The sequence below is a fragment of the Leptonychotes weddellii genome, chromosome 6 (assembly GCF_054177405.1).
Source record: "Leptonychotes weddellii isolate Sample4059 chromosome 6, ASM5417740v2, whole genome shotgun sequence".
In the NCBI taxonomy this organism is placed as follows: Eukaryota; Metazoa; Chordata; class Mammalia; order Carnivora; family Phocidae; genus Leptonychotes; species Leptonychotes weddellii.
This window is the reverse complement of record NC_138374.1, coordinates 22724155-22748519: the sequence shown is the minus strand read 5'-3', so window position 1 is coordinate 22748519 and position 24365 is coordinate 22724155. Positions and strand designations below refer to the sequence as shown.

Sequence of the window (24365 nt, the reverse complement as noted above, 5' to 3'; positions counted from 1 at the left end):
CAGTTCAAAAGATGTTAGTGTCTGGATTTTTTAAACTGGCATTTGAATACCACTTGGAAAAGAAGTATGTCTATACAGTTTTCATTTTTTAAGTTCTCAAGATTTGAACATGTTAAGACTTGTCATTACACTGCCAAATGCTTATGATTCATTTCAGCAGAAGTAGCGAGGAATGAGGAGAGGGTGGGAGTGTGAGTGTACCAATTCTGTATGACGCAAAAAGGGAGATGAAGTAGAAAGGAGGATATTTTTAGATTCCCCTTTTGAAACAAAAACAGCTTAAATCAGGTGATTTGTTTACTTTAAAGATTTTTTTTTTATTTTTATTTGACAGAGAGAGACACAGTGAGAGAGAGAACACAAGCAGGGGGAGTGGGAGAGGGAGAAGCAGGCTTCGGGCTGAGCAGGGAGCCCGATGTGGGGCTCGATCCCAGGACCCTGGGATCATGACCTGAGCCGAAGGCAGACACTTAACGACTGCACCACCTAAACGACTGAGCCACCTAGGCGCCGCATGATTTGTTTACTTTAAAATAGGAACAAAATAACCAAGAATCAGATTTGGAATTTCTGAATGACACACAATCCTATTTTAGGAGAATAATTGCTATAATTGCAGGTTACTTTCTTTAAAATACCTGAAAAAAATCCTTCCTAAAAATATAACTCCACAAGGATGGAAAAATGTATTTACACCACAGAGCACTTGTACACCAAAGGAATTTGTTACTTCCATGTAATCTATGCAGCAGCATTTAAAGAATGTACTAGTAAATTTACTGCCTAAATCAGAAATAAGGAAGGGGAAAGAAATTGAGATGTAATTTACTTTCAGTAGGTATAAAGTTCTTTCAGTCTCATTCATTATTCAACAAAAATTTATGGGATTGGAAGACACAGAGTTTTATGCAGGGGATGTAAGGATGAGCAAGAACCAGTCCCTGCCCTCAAAGTGCCCTAGCCTAGAGAGAGAAACATACATCCTCACAGACATCTCATCTATATACATTTCACACACAAAAGTCCCCACACATAACCACATACACATATATTCACATATGTATACACACATTCACACAATATATGCATGCATGCTCATACACAAATATACATACATGCAAACTCACATACATATTCACATATAAACACATATACACCCACAAATACACACTCCCATCCACATGTGTTTGGGAGCTAAAAATGTGGAGGCAGTGAGAAAAAAATCTCAGTGTTAACAGTCCTGTGAGATAGCTATTACAGAGACTCAGTAAGGCTAAGGAAAGAGTCTTAGAGGAGTCGCTAAATGCTAGGGAGTATGGTTTACCAAGACCCAGATTTAAGTTCCAATCTGCCATTATTATCTTTGAAGCAATGACCATGTTATTTAACTCTGTCTCAATTTTCCTTGCTTTTACATCAGGGCTACAATAACACCCGCCTCATTGGGTTGATAGGAGGTTGAAATGAGATGATGGGTCAAAACCATTTAGCCCTTAGCCTGGCCTGTAGTAACCACTCGATACATATTCAATTTTTGATGATATCCTTATTGTTTTTTTTTTTTTAAAGATTTTATTTATTTATTCGACAGATAGAGGGAGAGGGAGCACAAGTAGGCAGAGTGGCAGGCAGAGGGAGAGGGAGAAGCAGGCTCTCCGCTGAGCAGGGAGCCGGATGTGGGGATCGATCCCAGGACCCCAGGATCATGACCTGAGCCGAAGTCAGCCGCTTAACTGACTGAGCCACCCAAGGGCCCCTGATGATATCCTTATTGTTATCTGTGAAGTTTATTGTGTAAATTGTGAAGACAGGTCTTCCTTCACCAAGGTGTTAGTGAGAATGTTTTAAACTATTTTTAAGGTGGGTTGAGCCAAAAAATTGTGTACTGTATGAATATATGGCCACTGGTTAAACTTCATTTTTAATGGTTGAAAAATTCAAGGAAGCCAAATTACAATTTACAAATAATACAAACATCTCAATATCATGGTCATTACTGGGAAAATCTGAACTGTCTAAATGACATCTCCTCTGGTATTATTAAATAATTTCTGTGGCTATAACTTCATGGAAAAAATGTATAAGCTATTATTAACTCCATGATCATCTCACCAAAATATTTTAGGCTTCAGCACCTCATTGATACAATACTAACATCATTTGATATTATTCATTGATATGATGAGTAAGAAATAAAAGTGGCCAATGGACATATGGAAAGGTGTTACACCACTCATACTCAGATAATTGCATATTTTGGGTTATCAGCTTGGCAAAGATTAAGAATATAGGACAATACCTTGGTGCTATTGAGGGTCTGGTGAAATTGGTACTCTCATACATGGTTGGTAGGAGTATACATTAGCACAACCTTTTAGAGGCCAATTTGGGGAAAAAAAGTTCTAATATTAATACAGTCTTTAACCCAGCAATTTCACTTGAATTTTGTTGTAAGGAAATGTAATCCGAAAAATACAAAGATGTTTGCATTTGCATGCTCACTGCATGTTTATGACGACAAAAAATTGGAAACGACCTATATGCCTAACAGTAAAGAAATTCTTAAAAAAATTATGGTAGAGCTGTACACTGGGATTCTACGCACCCATTAAAAAGGATTAGATAGGGGTGCTGGGTGGCTCAGTCAGCTAAGCGTCTGCCTTCGGCTCAGGTCATGATCCCAGCGTTCTGGGATCAGGTCCCACATCAGGCCCCTTGCTCAGCAGGGAGTCTTCTTCTCCCTCTCCCTCTGCCTGCCTGTCTGCCTACTTGTGACCCTCTCTCTCTGTCAAAATAAATAAATTAAATTAAAAAAAAAAGGATTAGATAGATCTATTTGTCATGGAAAGATGTCCATGATCCATACTGGATACCATTTTTATATTTAAAAAGTGTATGCATAGAAAAAATATGGTTATATATATCTGTATAAGTCTAACTTTTTAAAAGCAGCTTTATTATGTTTTAATTTATGTACCATAAAATTCCCCATTGTAAGTGTACAATCCAATGATTTTTAGTAAATGTATACAGTTGTGCAATAATCACCACAATCCAGGGGCACCTGGATGGCGCAGTCGGTTGTTAAGCACCCAACTCTTGGTTTCAGCTCAGGTCATGATCTCATTGTCGTGGGATCTGGTGGCCTGTGGGCTCCCATCTCCACACTCTGCCCTCAGTGAGGACTCTGCTTGGGATTCTCTCCCTCTCCTTCTGCCCCTCTCCACGCTCATGTGCATGTGCACATGCTTCTCTCAAATAAATAAATCTTTAAAAGAAATCACCACCATCCAGTTTTAGAACTTTCTGGTTACACACCCATCCCCAAAGTTCCTTCATGCTCATAGGCTTAACTTTTCACCGTGTCTAGGATGGGGGTGAAGTTGGGGAGGGGAAAGCGGGAGGAGAGAATGAGAGCCAGCTTTGTACTTTATCATTTCTGTATTATTTGAATTAATTTATAACAAGGATATGCTTGCTCTCTTTTAATTTGAGAAAACAGTAAAGGTTTTTCTATTTTGAAAAGAACAACAACAACAAAAAGGAAACGGATTTAAACCCTTTTACCCCAATCTACTTCTGATAATTTATTCCAAGGAAATAATGAAATATGTGGAAAAGCATTTGTGAACAAAAGTATTTATCAGTGTTTTATCTAAAACAGAGAAAAGTTCTAAGTAATCTAAATATCTCAAGATGGAAGAAAATAATTACTAATAATACTGGAATATGAAAAGTACAGGATGTAAACCTTTATATGCAGTACAATTTTATCCCTGTAAAAAAAAAAGTTAATGCACAGCCAAAAAATTCTATTTGGAAATACTGTGTGTATAATAAAATCTTACCCATGGTTATCTCTGGATGGTAGACTTATAGTACTTTTTATTCCTTGTGCATTTCTTAATTTTCCATAATGAGTATGTTACCTTAATATCTAGTGCCACCTACATAAATGACAGTAATTAGAATGGGTTATGGTATTGTTTTCACAGGTGTATATATTTTTCAAAACATTAAATGTTTATTTAAAATATGTGCAACTTATTGCATGCCAGTTATACCTCAATAAAACTATTTAAAAGACAAGGGGATCTTGAGAAACAAAATCATCTAAACTTACTGGAAGAGGGGTTTGTTATGCCATTTTGGGGCTGGAAGGCAAATTGGTTAGGGAGGGTTTTGTGGGTGCTATATAGATAGCAACACAACCTTTGCTCCAGATAACTTCCTTTTTCCTTTCCTTTCCTTTGCTCTTCCTTCCTTCCTGGGATCTGCCTTCCCATTATATGTCAGGAATGTTGCCAGGTTCTTGGATGCCAAGATGAGCAACAAATCACGGTCCTGAAAGAGCTGTCTTCTGCTGGAGAAGGGGAAGGCAGGTCACCAGCGGCAGATTCCAGCCAACGCCCACATCGCCACACTAGGCAGTCTTCCACTACTGCTGCCCAAGGGGGCCAAAGCCAGGTCAAGAAGTGAAGTTCTTAGTAAATGGTTCAGATGGAGTCACGAAGGGTGGCACCAGGGTTATGACTGTGGAAGTGGATAGGAGAAGGTAGAGGACCCTCAAGAGAGTGTCGCTGTCATCACTTGAGAAGTGGGCTTAAGCAGTATTTATATATTTCTGCCTCTCTTACCTGCACACTTGTACCAACAGCAAGAACTAAAATTGAGCGTTTACTTGCGCAGGCAGCCTGTTAAGGGCTAACATCTATTGCCTCATTTATTCTTCGCCACAACTCCCCCAGGTCTGCATTTCACCATGAAGAAACTAAAGCTCGGAGAGGTTACCCGCCCAAGGTCACAAAGCTGTCAAGCTCTGGCTCCAAAGTTCCCAGCCACAAAACATACTCCCTTCTCACAATACTCTGGGATCGCTTAGAGAGAAAAGTTCCACTTTCGGGCTCCAAACGTCAGCTCAGCTTTCACTCTTTACAAATTTTCCAGATCCAGAACGGAGGCAACATCAGCTAGCACTATCAACAGGGTCGTGCCCACCCGGCAACGCCACCAGAGCGGTGGGCCAAGGATTTGGGGCTTGGAGGGCAAACCGGGAGCGACCGTCAGGAGCAAAGAGCTCTGGCGCCCATATCGCACGCCCCTCCAGGCTGCCTACAAGCCCCTCCAGGCTGCCTACAAGCCCCTCCCGGCCGCCGGCAAGCAGAGCTCAACGCGCGTGCGCAGGGCTAGAGGGGCCGCCCCTGCGCGAGCGCGCGGTGAGCGGGGCGCGCGGCCCAGGGAGCGCGGGCGCGTTGCGGCGTCGGCGTCTGCGCGCGCTCCAGGACGAGGCTGTGTGGGCTGGGGAGCGAGCGAGGCGGCAGTGGCGCCTCAGAGCTGAAGGGACGCGCGGGCCTGGAGCCTCGGGAGCAGACGGCTGCGGGGACACCCTGGGCTCGCGGCCCGAGGCGAGAGAGCTCGGCCTGTCGACTGCCCGGTTCAGGGGCCGCCGCCGCGTCCCTCGCCCGAAGTGGCCGCCGCCCCAGGAGATTCGCCGTGACACGGGCCTAAGCCGCGGCGCTGCGGACGTCCGGACCTCTCGGACCCGTCGGGCCGGGCCGGGTGGGGACTAGCGTCCGGACAGGTGCCGCCCCCTGAGGGCCGGCCGGGCGCCCAGCGCCCACTGGCGCGGCCCGCGACCCGGGCTCAGCCGAGGGGCAGCCCGTGCAGCCCGCAACCGCACCCCCCCTCGTCCCGAGGGCCGGAGCCCGAGTCGCGCCCCGCCCTCCCCGGGCACGGCCCGGCTGGAGCGGCGGGAGCCGGGAAGCCCGCGCCCGCCGTCCCCGCCCGCCCGCCGGGCTCGCGCGGAGAAGAGGGAGGAGAAACTTTGCCTTTCATTGTTGCTTTTAGTCCTTAAGTGCAGGGAACTCTGCCGGGAGGAAAAATGTCCTTCTTCAATTTCCGTAAGATCTTCAAGTTGGGGAGTGACAAGAAGAAGAAGCAATACGAACATGTGAAGAGGGATCTGAACCCCGAGGAGTTTTGGGAAATTATAGGAGAATTGGGGGACGGAGCCTTTGGGAAAGTGTACAAGGTAAGAAGGAGAAAATGGGAAGTTGCACTTGCAAGGTAAAACAGCCACTGGTCTGGGTGGCACGAGGATTTCTTGCTCCCCTTGTCCCTTTCCCGTCTCTTGCCCCTTCTTCTGACTTCGTAAAGGTACATTAGAACTTTATTTAGGTTATCATCCAAGGAGTAGCTAAGACCATGAGTGTAAGGTTGAACAAAATGGGGCCTGCATGTAGTTTAGACTGATAGCTATAGGGAAGCAGGGTTATAGAGTCTCCTCTGTCAAACTTTAAAGGAAATGAGGGTGTTCGTTAATTTAAAGGAGGGGTCTGGTTTTAAAATCAGAAACTCAGTGTGCTTTTCAATGGATTTATATTTGTCTACTAGCTGTTTGCATTCATTTATGCGTGCTTGTACTAAAGCAGTTCCCTTTTTAGGGTCCAGGGCATGTATTTGGTTTTATTTATGGCTAATATATAACCAGTCTTCTGGGATGAGAGCAAAGTGATTGCTACTTGCAGGCTATTCTTCAGTTGGTTGCTTGACAACATACTATAAAACGGAATGGAATTTCTGATAGAAATTTTCCAGAAGAAAACCTGCGTCTGGTACTAGTTTCTAAATATAATTACAGCAAGCACTGACTAGAAGTCGCTACTAGTGCTTAAGAAATTAAAAAAAAAAAAACCCATATATGCAGACATATTTTTATATATATTTCAGTAGAGTTTTGATGTCTCAACATGAAGGATTAATGTTAACTGTTTATATTTCTTAAACAGTATATGAATGATGTCATTGGAATATTTTCATCCTGAAGGGTGAGGTTTTTATGAGACACAGTTCCGGGGAAGGACCCACAAGGTTGCCTAGAAGTGAAAACATAAATAACTTATGTTTATACAGGATTTTGCAGTTTTTAAGTCACTTTCACGTAACCCCTGCCCCCCCCAAAAAAAGCCTGTGAGGTAGGCAGGTCAGTAATATCTGCATTTCACAGATGAGGACACTGAGACTCAAAATTTTCAAAGTCACTTAAGTCACAGATTTGAACTCTAGTCTTCCGACCCTGTATTTGCTATCGTTTTTCACTTAATGTCTTTTGGTGGAAATGACAGCATTTTTCTCCTAAGTATCATCACACTTTTGCCTTTGCCCTGCCTCAGATGCATGTCACAGCTCCCAGTCCTCGTTTTTTCACTCCGGATGGAATAGCCACTCCTCTCTGTGTTCTTTCAAAACACATTGTCACATGGCTACCATAGCATTTGTTACATATTGTAGTTAATGATAAAACTAGGGCCCTGGATTGTGCTATATGTTTGGGTTCATCTATTGCCTGAGCACATAGTACATCTCTCTCTCTCTCTGTTGAATTGAAAGAACGTTTGTTACCTGCAGGTGAATGCTATTGAAGCTATCGTATGCTGTCAAAGTTAGCAAAATAAACTTCATTGTGTGGAGGGTAGAGTATGGGTTGCAGCAAGAACTTACAGTACAGTGTAAGGTGGGAAGAGCTTTTAGTGCTGTGGGAAGATCACTTTTGGGAGTCAAGAATTGTCTTAGTGCTGGCTGTCACAAACCAGCTTTGTGGTCTTGAACAGAACACTTCACTTCTCTGGATCTTCGTTTTCTTAGCTGAAAAATTCTGCATTTCCCTGAACATTTGTTTAGATTCCTTCACTCATTATTGTACTGTGAGTATGCAGTTATTTAAGAAGGGCAAAAATAAATCCTCAGGGCATCTGGAATCCGGTAGTTAGAAGGCAGTAGGTGATTATGGGCACTTTTCATGGTATACATGTTTTATCAAATAGAAACAGTGTAGTATTAAGACACTGGCTCTGGAGTTGGACTGTATCTGGGCTCTCTCAATAGCAGCCTGTGACCTTGGGCAAGTTACTTAACTGTTCATGTCTCACTTTTCTCATCAGTAAGACTTGGTCCTCAGTGTGTGGGAATTAAAGGAATAAATGTAAGGCATGTGGAAAGGGCTCAGCGAGTGGTAGAGATTACTGTTATTCCATTTAGAGCTCAGAAGCAAAATATGGGATGGGACAGGAAAAGGGGCCTACGAAGATAGTAAACCATTTTCTTGTTTTCCCATAGCACAGGCAGGTTGTGGGGATTTCATTTTTTAATGACACTTTCTACAAAATGTAACATATACTTCCTATAGTGAAACATAAATTGAAAATTTTCTGAAAAATAAGAGACTTACTCCATGTAGTTGAACACTATAAAATTGTGTCAAAGGTAATATTTGTGAGCTTGATAATTATTTTAGGGTGGTATTTGAAAAGCATGAGTTCTTTGCATTTTACTTTTTCATTTCACTATTCTGTGCTTCCAAGGAATGGGCTCTGAGATTTTTTTTTTTAAAGAAAATTTAAGGGGCGCCTGGGTGGCTCAGTCGTTAAGCATCTGCCTTCGGCTCAGGTCATGATCCCAGGGTCCTGGGACAGAGCCCCTGCCCGCGTCGGGCTCCCTGCTCGGTGGGGAGCCTGCTTCTCCCTCTGCCTGTCGCTGCCCCTGCTTGTGCTCTCTCTGTCAAATAAATAAATAAAATCTTTATAAAAAAAAAAAAGAAAATTTAAAATTTAAGCTTACCTGGCCTGTTTTGCCTTTTTCCTAAAAGTTTTTTTGTTTTCCAAGATCTCTAGAAATTTTAAATATATAGACTTCCTCTTCGTGGAGGAACAAGCTAGCAAACCTTAATATTGTATGTAGTAGTATGCAGTAGAAAACTGTTTCTAAAATTGACTCTAATTTGTTTGTGAAAATTAGTAATTGTTACAAAGATTAAATGGTAAATAGGCAACCATCTCATGTATATATTTAGTTTATTTGAAACATTTTTCTATCATACAGTTATATTCCTTCCACTTGGTTCAGCACTATACACCTCTGTAACAGTTACTTTCTTGCCTGAAAAATCTTCACTGTTTTATTTTCTCTTTTAAATGTAGTATTATTTGACTTATGAACAAAGATATGTAATATCTCTCACAGTTTTTTATGTTTGGGTTTTTGTTGCTTTTAACAAAAAAAGAATGACATAAAATCATGTATTGAATAGAAACTGAATTCCTGACTGTGTGCTGGATGAAAGTGATTCTTTCTATGGCCCTGATGGGCATGTGCCTTTTTAAAAAAAATAGTGAAATATGTATGTGAGGTTCATGTTTATCACCTAGAGCTGTAGTTTATTTCCATTGTTGCATGGAATTCCATTTTATGATTATATCACCATTATTTACCATTGTACTATTAATGGATATATCATTCATTTCCAGTTTTGGGCTGTTATACCCAGTTCTGGTGTATTTATGCATAAGTTTTGCTGAGACTTAACTCAGGAGTAGAATTGCTGGGTTATAGAGTAGTGTAACTTTAATTTCACTAGTGATACCAAACTATCAACGTTCCCACAAGAAGTGTATGAGAATTTCCTTGCTCTGCATCTTTTTTTCAACAAACATTTGGTATTGTCAGAATTTTTAATTTTTGACAATCTTATGTTACGTTTTTCATTATGGTTTTAATTCATCTTTCTCTGACTGCTAAGTAATTCTTTTTATCAGTTTTTTTGGTAATGGATTTCCTCTTTTGTGTTCAAGTTTTTTATTCATGTTCCTATTGGATGTCCTTTTCTTGTTTATTTGTAGTGTATTCTGGATTTTAACCATTTACTAAATATATTCTCATTCTGTGACTTGTCTTTTTATTTTCTTTATGGTGTCTCTCTATGAACAGGAAGTTCTTGATTTTAATGTGGTGCAATTTGTCAGTTTCTTCCTTTCAGTTAATACTTTTTGTATTGTGTTTTAAGAAATTATTTCCTAACCTGAGATGAAGATAACGCCTAGTATTATCTTCTAAAGTCTTTATGATTTTGCCTTTAAGTTAGGTTTCTAATCCACCTAGAATAGGTTTTTGTAAATGGTTTGAGGTAAGGGTCTAATTTCATTTTTTTCCTCATCCGAATGCCTAATTATCCCAGAACCCATCATCGGGGGTAAACTTTTTTCTCACTGCGTTACAGGGCCCTGTCTATTATATAACATACCTGTTTTTGTGATCTTGATTTCTTTTTTCCATTGATGTGTTTCTGTTCCTGTACCATTTTTTCACTGTCTTAATTAGGAAAGCCTTAAAATAAATCTCTGCTAGAGTACAGCTTCCCCATGATCTTCATTAACAGTATCTAGTATATCCTTGGCTCATTATGCTTGCGTGTACATTGTAGAATTGGCTTAAGTTCCACAAAACCCTGCTGTGTTTTTTTGGAGGGATTTTATTAAATTTATAAATCAGTTTTGAAAAATTAGCACCTCTGATACTGAGTCTTCCTATTTATGCATATGTTTTACCTCTAGGCCTTTTTTAGTATTTCTCAATAATGGATTATAATTTTTCTCCCTAGAAGTCTTGGGAGTTCAAACTGCTTCCAGAGTGTCTTTTTTTTTTTTTTTTAATTTTTTTTTTTGAAGATTTTATTTATTTATTTGACAGAGAGAGACACAGTGAGAGAGGGAACACAAGCAGGGGGAGTGGGAGAGGGAGAAGCAGGCTTCCCGCGGAGCAGGGAATCCGATGCTGGGCTCGATCCCGGGACGCTGGGATCATGACCTGAGCTGAAGGCAGACGCTTAACGACTGAGCCACCCAGGCGCGCCCCCCCCCTTTTTTTTTTTTAAGATTTATTTATTTGGGGGGGCGGAGAGAGAGAAAGAGGACAAGAGACAGAGCATGAGTACGGGGAGGGGCAGAGGGAGAGGGAGAGAATCTCAAGTAGACTCCCCACTGAGCACAGAGCCTGACATAGCCCCAACTCACAGCACTGAGATACGACCTGAGCTGAAATCAAGAGTCAGACACAACCTACCGGGCCACCCAGGCACTTCAAGAGTGTCTTAAATGCTTTGTGTTTCCTGTTGGAGTTTCCAACTTGTTTTGGTTGTATACAGTTTTCAGTAAGTCTTCTGAGAAAGGATCCATGGAAGGTACATTGCCTGTCTGAATATATCTTTATTATAATGTCATATTTGATGTATAGTTTGGTTATAGAATTCTAGTTCAAAGATAAGTTTTTCTGGGGCGCCTGGGTGGCTCAGTCGGTTAAGTGTCTGCCTTTGGCTCAGGTCATGATCTCAGGGTCCTGGAGTCGAACCCCACATCAGGCTTCCTGCTCAGTGGAGAGTCTGCTTTTCCCTCTCCCTCTGACCCTCCTCCCTGCTTGTACATTCGTGCTCTCTCTCTGTCTCAAATAAAGTATTTAAAAAATAAGTTTTTTTGTGAATTTTATAGACTTTTCCCATTCATTGCCTTTTATCTTCAAGTGTTGCTATTAAGAGTCCCATGCCGGGAGCCTGGGTGGCTCAGTCAGTTAAGCGTCTGCCTTCAGCTCAGGCCATGATCCTGGGGTCCTGGGATTGAGTCCGGCATCCGGCTCCCTGCTCAGTGGGGAGCCTGCTTCTCCCTCGTCCTCTGCCCCTCCCCCTGCTTGTGCTCTCTCTCTCTCTCTTTCTGACAAAGAAATAAATGGTAAGTAAAAAAAAGCCCCATGCCATTTTGTTTTGTGATTCTTTGTGATCTTTTTCTTTTCATAGCTTTTAAGATTTCTTTTAATCCCCTCCCTTTTCATGGTGATGAACTTTGATATAAGTTTTCCCTGTGCTTTTCATTTTGCTGGCCTCTTGGTTAGTCCTTTCAATTCCCAAACCGGTATCCTTTGGTTCTGTGACATTTTTATGTATTATTTATTTGGACCAACCCCCTAGGCAATGGTTCTTGCTGTGGCCTCAGGATTTCCCATGTTTCTAAATTCAGTGGATACTTACACCATACTTATATTCTCAGGAGCATTTGATACATTTGACCAGTCCTTTTCTTTAAAAAGCTCATCTTTTAGTTTTTAGATCACCACACTCTTGATATTTTTCCCATTTCTGTGTCCACTCCTCAGATTTTTGCTGGCTTTTCTTCCTTTTTTTGACTTTTAAGTGTTGGGATTCCACAGGACTTGGGTGTAGGCCCTGTTTTCTTTTTCTTTTCCAATAAGAGTCCATCTTCTCCCATGGCTTCAATTACAGTCTAAATGCAATTTATGTCTCTACTCCAAGACCTCCCTTTTGAATTCCAGACGCATGCATCTAAGTATCTATTAGAGATTTCCAGTTGGATATCTCACAGTTTTCTTAAACAACAAGTCCAAAACACGAACTAATTGATCTCTTGATGTCAGCCTCATATTTGCTTCTCTTACGTTCTTCATTCAGTAATTGACATCTCTGTCTACCAGTTACATAGGCCAGAGACCTGGAGGTCATTCTTAACACCTTCTGCTTCCTTACCCACAAAACCCAGTGTAATTACCAAGGCCTGTTAATTCTACCTATTAAATATTTCTTCACTGTCGCAATACTAGTCAAAATTACCATTACCTCTTACCTAGACTACTACAAGTTATTGGTGCGTTTTGAGCTTCATATAAATGTAATCATATATGTGTTCTTTTGTGTCTAGCTTTTTTTGCTCAACAGTTTCATTTCTTCTGTAGAGATACCCAGTTATCCTGGCACCATTTACTGAAAAGACCATCCTTTCCTTACTGCTTTTGCAGTGCCTCCATCATATATCAAATGTCCATATACATGGTATATATTATTTCTATAGGATAGATTCCTAAAAGTAGAATTGTTAGGACAAAATAAAGATCATTTATTAATGCTTACTGTGAAAGTACCCTAGAAAGGTTGTGCAAATTTATTTTTCAATTTTTAATTATACAAATAATTAAAGAATATTTATTGTAAAAATTAACTTACTAGAAATAAAGTTAGTCTTCTTGACCATTACTCCAATTACTTTTCCTTCTTTTATATCCGTAGTTGTACCTATTATTATCAGTTTTATGTATATGTTTCCAGATTATTTTTATATGTACTTTTATATCTGTACATGAGTTCTACCTGTTAAGACAACCCAACAGTGGTCTATATGTGTGCCTTTGTTTCTTAACCTGAATTCAGTGTTAGTTTTTTTTTTTTTAAGATTTTTTTTTATTTTATTATTTATTTGAGAGAGAGAGAATGAAAGAGAGCATGAGAGGGAGGAGGGTCAGAGGGAGAAGCAGACTCCCCGCTGAGCAGGGAGCATGATGCGGGACTCGATCCCGGGACTCCAGGTTCATGACCTGAGCCAAAGGCAGTCGCTTAACCAACTGAGCCACCCAGGCGCCCTTCAGTGTTAGTTCTTATCCTTTAAAAAAAGGTATTTGCTTTTTCAATGGGCAGAAGTATCAGTTTATTTCATTTTACATTTCTTTGATTTCTAGAGAGATTACACATTTTAAAAAAATAATCTAATTATCTATATTCTAATAGTGTTTTCTTGTTGATTTGAGCATACTTTATTATTATGTTTTTAAAGGTTTATTTATTTGAGAGAGGGAGGAGCACTTGTGGGGGGAGAGGCAGAGGGAGAGGGACAAGCAGACTTCCCACTGAGCAGGGAGCCTGACTTGGGGGCTTGATTCCAGGACCCCGGGATCATGACTTGAGCTGAAAGCAGACACTTAACCGACTGAGCCACCCAGGCACCCCTGAAAGTACTTTTTATGTACTATGGAAATGAACAGTTTATCATAGATGCTGCAGTTAGTTTATAGTTACCTTATTAGTTTATGTTGTTTTTCTGATAAAAAGACATACAGTATTCTTTATTCTGCAAAATCTGTCAATGAGTTACTTTGTTGTTGATTTTTCTTTGCTTTCATGCTTAGATAAACCTTCCCTACCCAGAAATTAGTTAAATATTTATACATTCTTTTTGACTTTTTAATAGTTCAGTTATAAGGAATTCTAATTCATCTGGAATTTAATTTTCTGTTTGGATTGATATGAGGCTTTATTTCTACCCAAAAAACCAAAATGTATATTTTATCATTTCCAGAAATTTAAATGCTATTGTTTTGAAAATAGAGCAAAGTATAAAGAATATATAAAAATAATTTTACCATGTAGATAACTTTGTTAGCAGTTTTTTATTTTATTTTATTTTTTAAAAGATTTTATTTATTGATTTGACAGAGAGAGAGAGCACAAGCAGGGGGAGCTGCAGGCAGAGGGAGAGGGAGAAGCAGCTCCCTGCTGAGCAGAGAGCCCAGCGTGGGGCTTGATCCCGGGACTCTGGGATCATGACCTGAGCCAAAGGCAGCCACTTAACCGACTGAGCCACCCGGGTGCCCTTGTTAGCGGTTTTTTAAAAAACTCAAGGGGATATTAATATGGTTAGATATTTGAGCAGTACAAAAATGATAAGATTAAAAAATGAAAGTCTTCCCCACCAGTTCTTTTTCCCAAATGGGAAAGAATTCTTGTTAAATAGGTTTGTTACTAGTAGTTATATTAATATAATTCTGAAACTACCTTTGTATATATATATATATATTTTTTTTTTTTTTTAAAGATTTTATTTATTTATTTGAGACAGAGAGAATGAGAGACAGAGAGCGTGAGAGGGAGGAGGGTCAGAGGGAGAAGCAGACTCCCTGCCAAGCAGGGAGCCCGATGCGGGACTCGATCCAGGGACTCCAGGATCATGACCTGAGCCGAAGGCAGTCGCTTAACCAACTGAGCTACCCAGGCGCCCACTACCTTTGTATATATTATAGGATGGAGCAAATGAGATGATATATTGATGTTTTAGAAACTAGGGTTGAAGTTCTGGGAGAAAGGAGTTAGAAAGTTGGAATAGGAAAAAGATGAGAAAGAACTCTGTGATGTTGATTTTTGAATTAGCAGTTTCAGTTATTCAGATAGTAAATACACACACACACATTTCCATTCTCTCTGAAATGGCCTACAAATAATTATACTATCACTAGTATTCCCAGTTCTTGGCTTCTAAATCCCATTCGCCACTAAAAAGAACCAGAGCTCATTGAAATGGCTCATCCAGGTCTAGGGTAGGAAAGTACAGAAATGATAAAATTGAAAAGTGAAAGCCTTTCAATAGTCCTTTTTTTCCCAAAAGAGTCTGGAATATGCCAGAAAGCAAAGACATGCTCAAAAACTAATGGGGACAGGCCAAAGATTAAGGATAGTTTGAACAAAAATATCAGTGACAAAATAGTAACTTAATAGAAGAATGGTAGTTAATACATATAGATTGATAAAATTAGAAAAACCATTATTTTGCAACCATACGATAATAATTCAGGCAAAGATTATTGATAGATGCTAAGATCATTGTGTGAAAAGTTTTGGAGGAACAGGATTTATTTACATGGTTTGAAAGTATCACCCTATAAGGGTACTTTTTACAGTAGAGAGGTCTGGTGGGTACTGTCTTAAGTGATCAAATAAGGTTAATCACCAGTAATAGGATGAACTGTCATTATGTGTTTTCTGATGTAATTCGATGGGAAATATATAATCACCTAATGTAGTATTCTTGTCAAAAATAGTTAACTTGAATCTAATATAAAGACAAATCCAGATAATGGGACATTCTACAGATAAATGTTTTGGGCTTTTAAATAAGCAGTAGGGGTGCCTGGGTGGATCAGTTGGTTAAGTGCCTGGCTTCTGCCCAGGTCACAATCCCAGGGTCCTGGGATCTAGCCCTGTTGGGCTCCCTGCTCAGCAGGGGATTCTGCTTCTCCCTCTGCCCCATTCGTGCTCTCGCTCTTGCTCACTCAATAAATAATCTCTCTCAAATAAATCTCTCTCAATCACAATCTCTCTCAAATAAATAAAATCTTTTAAAAAATGTAAACAATAAAGGATTTTTAAAAGACATTTGAAGAGGGACACTTGGGTTTCTCAGTCAGTTGAGCATCTGACTCTTGGTTTCGACTCAGGTCATAATCTTATGGGTCGTGGGGTCAAGCCCCCTGTTATTGGTCTCCCTGCTCAGTGGGGAGTCTGTTTGAAAGATTCTCTCCCTCTGCCCCACCCCTCATGCGTGCTCTCACTCTTTAAAATAAATAAATCTTAAAAAAAAAATAAAGACATTTGAAGACATTTGAATATGGAGTACATATTAGATATATCAATGTTAAATTCTTTGGGCATGATAATTGTGGTTTGTTGAGAGTATCTTTGTTCTTGGTGGACACATGCTGAAGTTTTGGGAATTGAAGTGCAGTTTACTTTCCAAATGGTATAATAAAAAGGAAATGCCCGTATGTGTGTGTTTGTGTGTACATATCTATATGTAAAATATACGTGTATGTATGCTTGTGTGTGTATATGAGAGCGAGAGTATCAGATGTGACAAAATGTTAATAATTGGTGACAGGTGAGGGGTATAGGTATATGAGCGTTCACTGTTCAGTTCATTCACTTTCTCTGTAGGTTTGAATATTTCAAAATAAAGTAAGGGATCATACTTGTATTAACAATTTTAAATTGAGATATAATTGACATATAACATTATATTAGTTTCAGGTGTACAACACAATTATTCCGTATGTGTATATATTGTAAAGTGATCACAGTAAGTCTAGTTAACATTTGTTACCTTACATAGTTACAAAAAAATTTTTTTTTCTTGTGATGAGAACTTTTAAGATCTAGTCTCTTAGCAACTTTTATTTTTTTATTTATTTTTTTATTTTTTATATATATATTTTAAGATTTTATTTATTTATTTGAGAGAGAGAGAATGAGAGACAGAGAGCATGAGAGGGAGGAGGGTCAGAGGGAGAAGCAGACTCCCTGCCGAGCAGGGAGCCCGATGCGGGACTCGATCCCGGGACTCCAGGATCATGACCTGAGCCGAAGGCAGTCGCCTAACCGACTGAGCCACCCAGGCGCCCCTCTTAGCAACTTTTAAATATGCAGTACAGGGGCACCTGGTTGGCTCAGTTAGTTAAGCGTCTGCCTTCAGTTCTGGTTCTCCTGGGATCAGGCCCTGAGTCGGGCTCCCTACTCGGCAGGGAGCCTGCTTTTTCCTCTCCGTCTGCTGTTCCCCATGCTTGTGCTCTCTCTCTTTGTCAAATAAGTAAATAAAATCTTTAAAATAAATAAATAAATATGCAGTACAGCATTGTTAACTATAGTCACCATGCAGTATATTCCATCACCATGACTTACTTACTTTATAACTGGTAGTTTGGTACTTTTGACCTCCTTCACCCATTTTTCCCACCCCTTACCCCCTGCCTCTGGCAATCACCAGAGTCTATTGTCTGTATCTATGAGCTTGGTTTTTTGTTTTTGTTTTTAGATTCTGCATGTAAGATCATACGGTATTTGTCTTTATCTCTCTGACTTATTTCACTTAGCATAATGCCTTCAGGGTCCATCTGTGTTGTCACAAATGTCACAAAAAGTATGACCCCATATTCTGGGTCATACTTTTAAATACTCTGCACTGTTATTTCACTTAACAATTCTCCTTTTCACATTTTTTTCTCTCTCCATATACTCATTCATTTTTTTTCTCTCTTTTTCTATGAAAGGAGAGAGTCTCCTTTCAGGCAGGTGACTATTTCTGTATTATACTGTTAAAGTTATTTGGCATTTATTAAATATTATGCTTTGTATTCGATACCACATGAAGTCCAAATTCCTAGCACATATACCTTTATGTTTTAAAGAGGTAGCTGAAACTTTGAACTATAAAAATAACTTTAACATGCTGGCTTTTTTTCCCCTTTCCTTGTAAAATTCATGGTGAGTTTCTTACCTTAACAGTTGTGCATTTTGGTCCTTTATAATTTTAGTGTTGAGAATATTTGTGTGGAAATGATCTTCTTTACCATCTAAACACCTTTATTTTTCTTGAATGAATCTTCAGAAGTAGTACATCTTTGTCTTTTAAATATTTTTTTGTAATTGTCTTTTTGTGTTCTAGTTTTCCATCTTTTCAACAGTGGGATCTGTGCAAATTCCATCAGCTTATCTATCACACAGTTGTCAATTATGTTTTAGTTTATTCGTGCTCCTCAGAGTCAGCAAGTCCTTGAAGTAAGTGGGAGGACTGTGTGATCTGATAATTGGTAAAACATTTTGGAAAGTGCAGATTTAGCCAATGTTAACTTATTATTGACATAATTTTGTTGGTGGTTATCTTGACTGATCAATGACTAAGTTTTGAATAAGTAACCAGAACACTATAAATAAAATAGTGTTTTGGAATATAAAGAGAATATAAAGTATATTCCTTTTACTTCTGCAGAATTGAGAAAATATGAAAATGATTTTTTAAGAAAGGATTTCTGTAATATTTTGTAGAAATTTTAGAAAGAGCGTGTACAGTCCTCATTATTTGCAGATTCTGTATTTGTGAATTTGTCTACTTGTTAAAATTTATTTGTGGCTCCAAAGTCTGTACTCGTGCTTTCATTCATTTGCATATATGTGCAGAGTTGGGGAAATTGAGTCCCTAGACCTGCACGTTCCCAGCTGAGATGGAACAAACTGACGCTCTGTCTTCTTTCAGCCCTCACACGGACTTGACTGGAAGATGGGAGACAGTAGAGGGCAGTGCAGTGTAGTGTAAAAGTCTGGCTTTGGTACCAGTTGGATAGGATTTGAATCCCAAACTCTGGTACCTACTTTGGGGCAGCCTCAAGCAAGGCACGTAATACGTTTGAACCTCATTTTCTCTTTTGTACAATAAAAAGGATAGAATCTACCAGAATGAGTTGTGTTTAGGATACAGGATTATAATCTATATGAGATATATATGTTTGTGTACATGTTTCTCTAGGGGCAGTGGGTCAGTATTTGCTAATTCAGTGTTTGCAGTGACTTTATAGAACATAACTACCACAAATAATGAAAATCAACTGCATATCTTTACTAAGTCATGTTTAGTAATTTTACTCTAATTCTGACACTTGTTCCTACCAAAATCTTATTAGGACTCTGAAGAGATCACGGAAACAGGTAACAGCAGTGTCAATAGTCTAAAAGTATATGCTTCCTTCAGTGCTGTTTCCTTTCTTTTCACTTGACAGCTCTTTGGAACTCTGGGTATTTTTTACCCAAATACTTCATACTACTCTGTTCGTTCCTTCTCTCATCTGTTATCCTCGTCAGTTTTAGAAGGATTATGCCAACAACTATTAAGTTACTGTCTTTCAGCTCCAAACACACCCTTCTCTGCTCTGCTTTATAATGCTGTTCTAAGATTTTGCAAACCACATTTCTGCCTTGTCAGCTGCTCACTTTTAGGTTTCACATATACAGGGCGCTAGAGGGAGGCTGCAGGGAGGAGGAGGAAGAAGGGGCTTGCACGGACTTTCTGTTTGTCTCCTGTGGGCTCCTTGTCTCTCTGCTTTTGTGTTAGTGTGACCACCATCCTAGGGGAGTTCTTCACCCCAGCAACAGTGGTTTCTCTCTGAGGCAGCAGTTGAATCCAGTTTGTAGTTTTCCAGTACTCAAGAGCTGGCCTCATCAGTGCCTTTCATAACACCGGCTGTATTTGGCTAGTCCGCTCCTCCTTTAAAGACACCCAAGTTCAACAGGACCCCCTCTTCCAAAATCAGAGATGTTGGCACCAGCCAAGCAGCACTCTTTCCTTAGGGATCTGAGTTTCAGTGGTGTAGAACCTTCCCTGCAAGCCTTGAGGTTTTAATAATTCCAGTTTTTTACCTTGGCTCCTCTGGTCCTATGGGTGGTAGCTTCTCCCTGCACTTGTTACCTCCCTTGTCTCATGTTCTTTATCTTTTTAGTTACCTGCATACCAACATAGTTAATAATGATATTGAATTCTGTTAAAATACATTGATTTCTTTCTGTAGCTGGGCCTTTTCTGGCCCAGATTAAATAATAAATGGAGAGTGCAGAGAACAGTGTTTGGTGCAAGGTAATTGCTCAATTAAAAACATCTAATAGCTTAGTGGATATTATTATATAGACTAGCATACTTGAAAGAACTTGGGATTTTTATAGCCTTTTCTTTGCAAAATACTAAAATTTCCAGTTTACATAGCTCAAAAAACATAATCACATTAATATCGATATGCTCAAATATCACCTTCTTAGTGAGGTCTAACTTAACTACCCTATTTAAATTGTAACCTCTTTCCTGTGCCCACTCGACTATCTCCTCATCTTATTACCTTATTTTTTCCATAGTACTAATTACTAATATACTCTTTATTTGCCTATTGACTGTCCTCTCCCCACAATTTAAGTGCCATGAGGGCAGAGAGATTTTGTATATTCTTTACATTGTCAGCATCTGGAACAGTGTCTGACATAAAAGGCACTCAATAAGTATTGAAAGAATGAATTAATTTTAGCAGATCAACTCTCGAGCACACTTTAGTAGATTTGTATACTGCGTATACAGATTTCTGTGGAGTGCTGTGTTTGTGTTTCTACAGCTCTGACCAATGTCTGTAGGTAGTTGATTAACATTAACTGTGATTTGGATTGTTTAGTTTTTATATTTTGTTATGGTTGCATGTCCTTATGCACTGGACAGTTAGGGTCTTATCTCTTGTCTTGGTGGTAGGAGGAATACCTTTGAGTTCTCAACCTTTTCGTTCAAATCATCCAAATCAGTAGAATCAATCTCAGTGATTATCAAAGTGATTGAATTCTTCTCTTTCTCTTTTTATTCTCTGTCTTTTAGATTCTTTCTGTATTTATCTTTTTTTTTTTTTCCTTTGGCCTTCCCATTTTGATTAACTAACACCTCTCCGGTACTAAAGAAGTCATCTATATTTTCTGTGCTGGTGTTTCAATTTCCAGCTGACAATTTTATTAAAATATATTTCTCATTATGGAAATATTAAATAGTCTTAGAAAATATAGAAATGTAGGAAGAAAATAAAGATTTAAAAATTACTCATATTCTCACCACCCAGGAAATAAACTGTTAAAACAAGAGTAATATAAGAGGATATAGTTTTTCTTTTAGAACATGAAACCAGTTCAGGAAACTCAGATAAGTTATGTTTCCCTGTAGTAATGTGGCCACACTCTATTCATGATTCATGAGAATAAAAACATTGAAGGGTGCCTGGGTGGCTCGTCGGTTAAGTGTCTGCCTTTGGCTCTGGTCTTGATCCCAGGGTCCTGGGATCCAGCCCCACATCGGGCTCTCTGCTTGGCAGGGAGCCTGCTTCTCCCTTTCCCTCTGCCACTCCCCCTGCTTGTGCTCTCTCTCTCTCTCTCTGTCAAATAAATAAATGAAATCGTTAAGAAAAGAAAAAAGAAAAAGAAAAAACATTGATTTTTAGGTGATCATGATTGATCTTTGAAAACTTTATCAATACAAGTTATATCTTCTTTAAATCAATATTCATTATTCCATTTGTTTAGTTATTTCATTAAATCTTTATGTGAAGAATTTTCGTGCTTTTAGGTAGTAGATAGATGAAGCTATTTCTTTTTTAACATTTTATATTTGTTCAAAGGATATTTTCACACATTTGCCAATATTTATTTCAGTTTTGATTTTCAGAGTTCTCTAGAACCAGATCCTGAAGAGTAATCAAGTCATTTTCAAGCAATTATATAAAAGGCACTATATATATATATATATATTTTTTTTTTTTTAAGATTTTATTTATTTATTTGACACAGAGAGACACACAGGGAGAGAGGGAACACAAGCAGGGGGAGTGGGAGAGGGAGAAGCAGGCTTCCCGCTGAGCAGAGAGCCCCATGTGGGGCTCGATCCCAGGACCCTTGGATTATGACCTGAGCTGAAGGCAGACGCTTAACGACAGAGCCACCCAGGCGCCCTGGCATTATATTTTCTAATGTAACTTTTATTTATTACTTAGAGTAACCAAATGGTACCGTTGTTGGTTTAATCATTATATCCAGAGGACTAGAATAATGGAGTTTGTCACTATAAAGTACTTTAGAGATTATCTAGTGTTAATTATTTTTTCCCCTTTATGTCATCCATTTACATGACATATCTTAAAAATCTCCAAGGACATCAGTAGAAGCATGCAGAAGCAGGATGACTTTTAACCCCACTTGGTCTCTTACCAAGGCTCATATTTTATAGTGTTCCTCTTCAAGGACAGTTCCTCTGGTCTTTTTCCTCCCAAAGTGTTACATTAAAATGGTGAGAGAATAGCTTATCTTTCACTGGCTTATTTCCTCTGACTCAGGGGAGGGTGGGTTCTAATTATTGTTGGCTCAACTGTAGTCTCTTTCTTTGAGAGACAGACTTGATACCATGTTTCACTAGTTATGACAGTTTTTACTTTTTAACATCTCTGAAATTGGGATATGTCTTTTATCCATAGATGTTTTAGTATTGTTGGCCGAGGGGCAGTTGTGATATATCTGTCATTGCCTGTGCATTGTGAACTTAGGTGTATCCTTAGTGTCATATAGTTTCAGCCCCTTGATGTTTCAATCAATAAACTATTTAAGTACCTTTTGAAGAAAGAATGTGAGACCTGGTTGTTACCTAAAAATCTTTTAGCACCTTGGTTAAGATCAAGAAAATACGTTTCAAAGAAACTCTTGGTGACGATCGTAGAGAAGCAGTCTTTTACCAAAGCTTTTAATGGCCAGAGAATGATATCCTGTGGAAAAACACAGACATTAGGTAACTCTGAGTGAAAAAGTGATTCAGAAGAGTCAAATTTTTAAGTATTTAACCTCTTATTTGTGCACAAGGAGAATAGATATACAATAACAATCTTTGTCTAAATGTGTCCAGTAATAGTTGTCTAAACAATCCTTGTCTAAATGTGTCTAAATGTGTCCAAATGAGCTCTTTAAAAAGGTATAACATGGGGCTGAGTGGCTGGGTCTGTTAAGTGTCTGTCTTTGGCCCAGGTCATGATCCTGGGGTCCTGGGATGGAGCCGTGCATCAGGCTCCCTGCTCAGTGCGGAGTCTGCTTCTCCCTCTCCTTCTTCCCCTCCCCCCCAGCTTGTGCTCTCGCTCATTCTCTCTCTATTTCAAATAAATAAAATCTTTAAAAAAATAAGATATAATGGGGCGTCTAGGTGGCTCAGTTGGTTAAGCGACTGCCTTCGGCTCAGGTCATGATCCTGGAGTCCCGGGATCGAGTCCCGCATCGGGCTCTCTGCTCAGCAGGGAGTCTGCTTCTCCCTCTGACCCTCCTCCCTCTCATGCTCTCTGTCTCTCATTCTCTCTGTCTCAAATAAATAAATAAAATCTTTAAAAAAAAAAAAGATATAAGAATTCAAAATGATAAAACCTTGTAGTTTAATTGGCATTTTTCCTTCCTGAGTGGAACATAAAATGATGCATTTTTTTAAAAAATTTTATTTATTTGACACAGAGAGAGAGAGCACTAGCAGGGGGAGCGGCAGGTAGAGGGAGAGGGAGAAACAGGCTCCCCGCTGAGCAGATACCTGCCGTGGGTCTCCATCCCAGGACCCTGGGATCATGACCGAAGCCAGAGGCAGACTTTTAACCAACTGAGCCACCCAGGTGCCCCAATAGTAGTGCATCCTAGAGTTGACAAAATGTGGTAGATCAGAATATTCTTCTGGAGTGGTAGCAATGACCAGTATAAAGTTATCTTTTTATCCAAAACATATTTTCTGAACCCTAAACATGAGAGTTACTTAATTACTTAATTAGTAATTAGTATTACTTTTTACTTTTGTTTTTTCTTAAGGAAGTAAAACATAACAGTCTACTTAGGAAAATTCTGTATACAGGCTGATACCTGCTTTGTTTATTCTTTTCATCACTTCCAAGGTTAGATAATAGGTCCCTAAGAAATCTCCCATACGCTGATATTTTTTAGTACTTTACTGCTTCTATAAAAATAAGTTCATTTAAAAAATTCAAACAATACAAAAAATACAGAAAAAGTCAAAAGTACCTGAAATTCCACTATTCTCAGGGGTGATGATGTCTTTCCAGATACTTCTCATGCAGCTTTTCATGTGTGAAAGTAGATGTGTGGTTTTTGTAAAATTACATACTTCTTGTGTTTAGTAAGTTGCCTTTTATTCCATTCAGTGTTGTGTTACAGCTACTGTTCCATCTTAAATATTAATTGATTAGTTATTGATTTTAATGGCTGTATCATTTTCCATTGTAGAAATGTGCTGATTATTTAAGCAGGTTCCTGCTAATGGATATTTAGGTTCATTCAGTTTTCCTTATTATAAATAATGCTTTGATGAATAATTTTGTGTATGCATATTTTTAATTTTGTATAATTATCTCATGATAAATTGTTTTTTTTTTTTTAAGATTTTTTATTTATTTTAGAGAGAGAGAGAGCACAAGCAGGGGGAGGGGCAAAGGGAGAGGGAGAATCTCAAGTAGACTCCACACTGTGCTCAGAGCTGATGCAGGGCTTAAATCTCACAACCCTGAGATCATGACCTGAGCTGAAACCAAGAATCAGAGACTTAACTGACTGCACCACCTAG

General features: G+C 39.1%; 1 protein-coding gene across 2 annotated transcripts in view; it reads left to right on the top strand.

The window, feature by feature from the left end:
- The first annotated feature begins 5270 nt into the window (after positions 1–5270).
- The window catches only part of SLK (STE20 like kinase), a 58109-nt gene continuing 39014 nt past the window's right edge, over positions 5271–24365 (top strand). For both annotated transcript variants that reach the window (XM_006744386.3, XM_006744385.3), the window contains exon 1: positions 5271–6031. In XM_006744386.3, the coding sequence (XP_006744449.1) occupies positions 5882–6031 (150 nt within the window). In that variant the 5' untranslated portion in view covers positions 5271–5881. The remainder of the gene's footprint in view (positions 6032–24365) is intronic.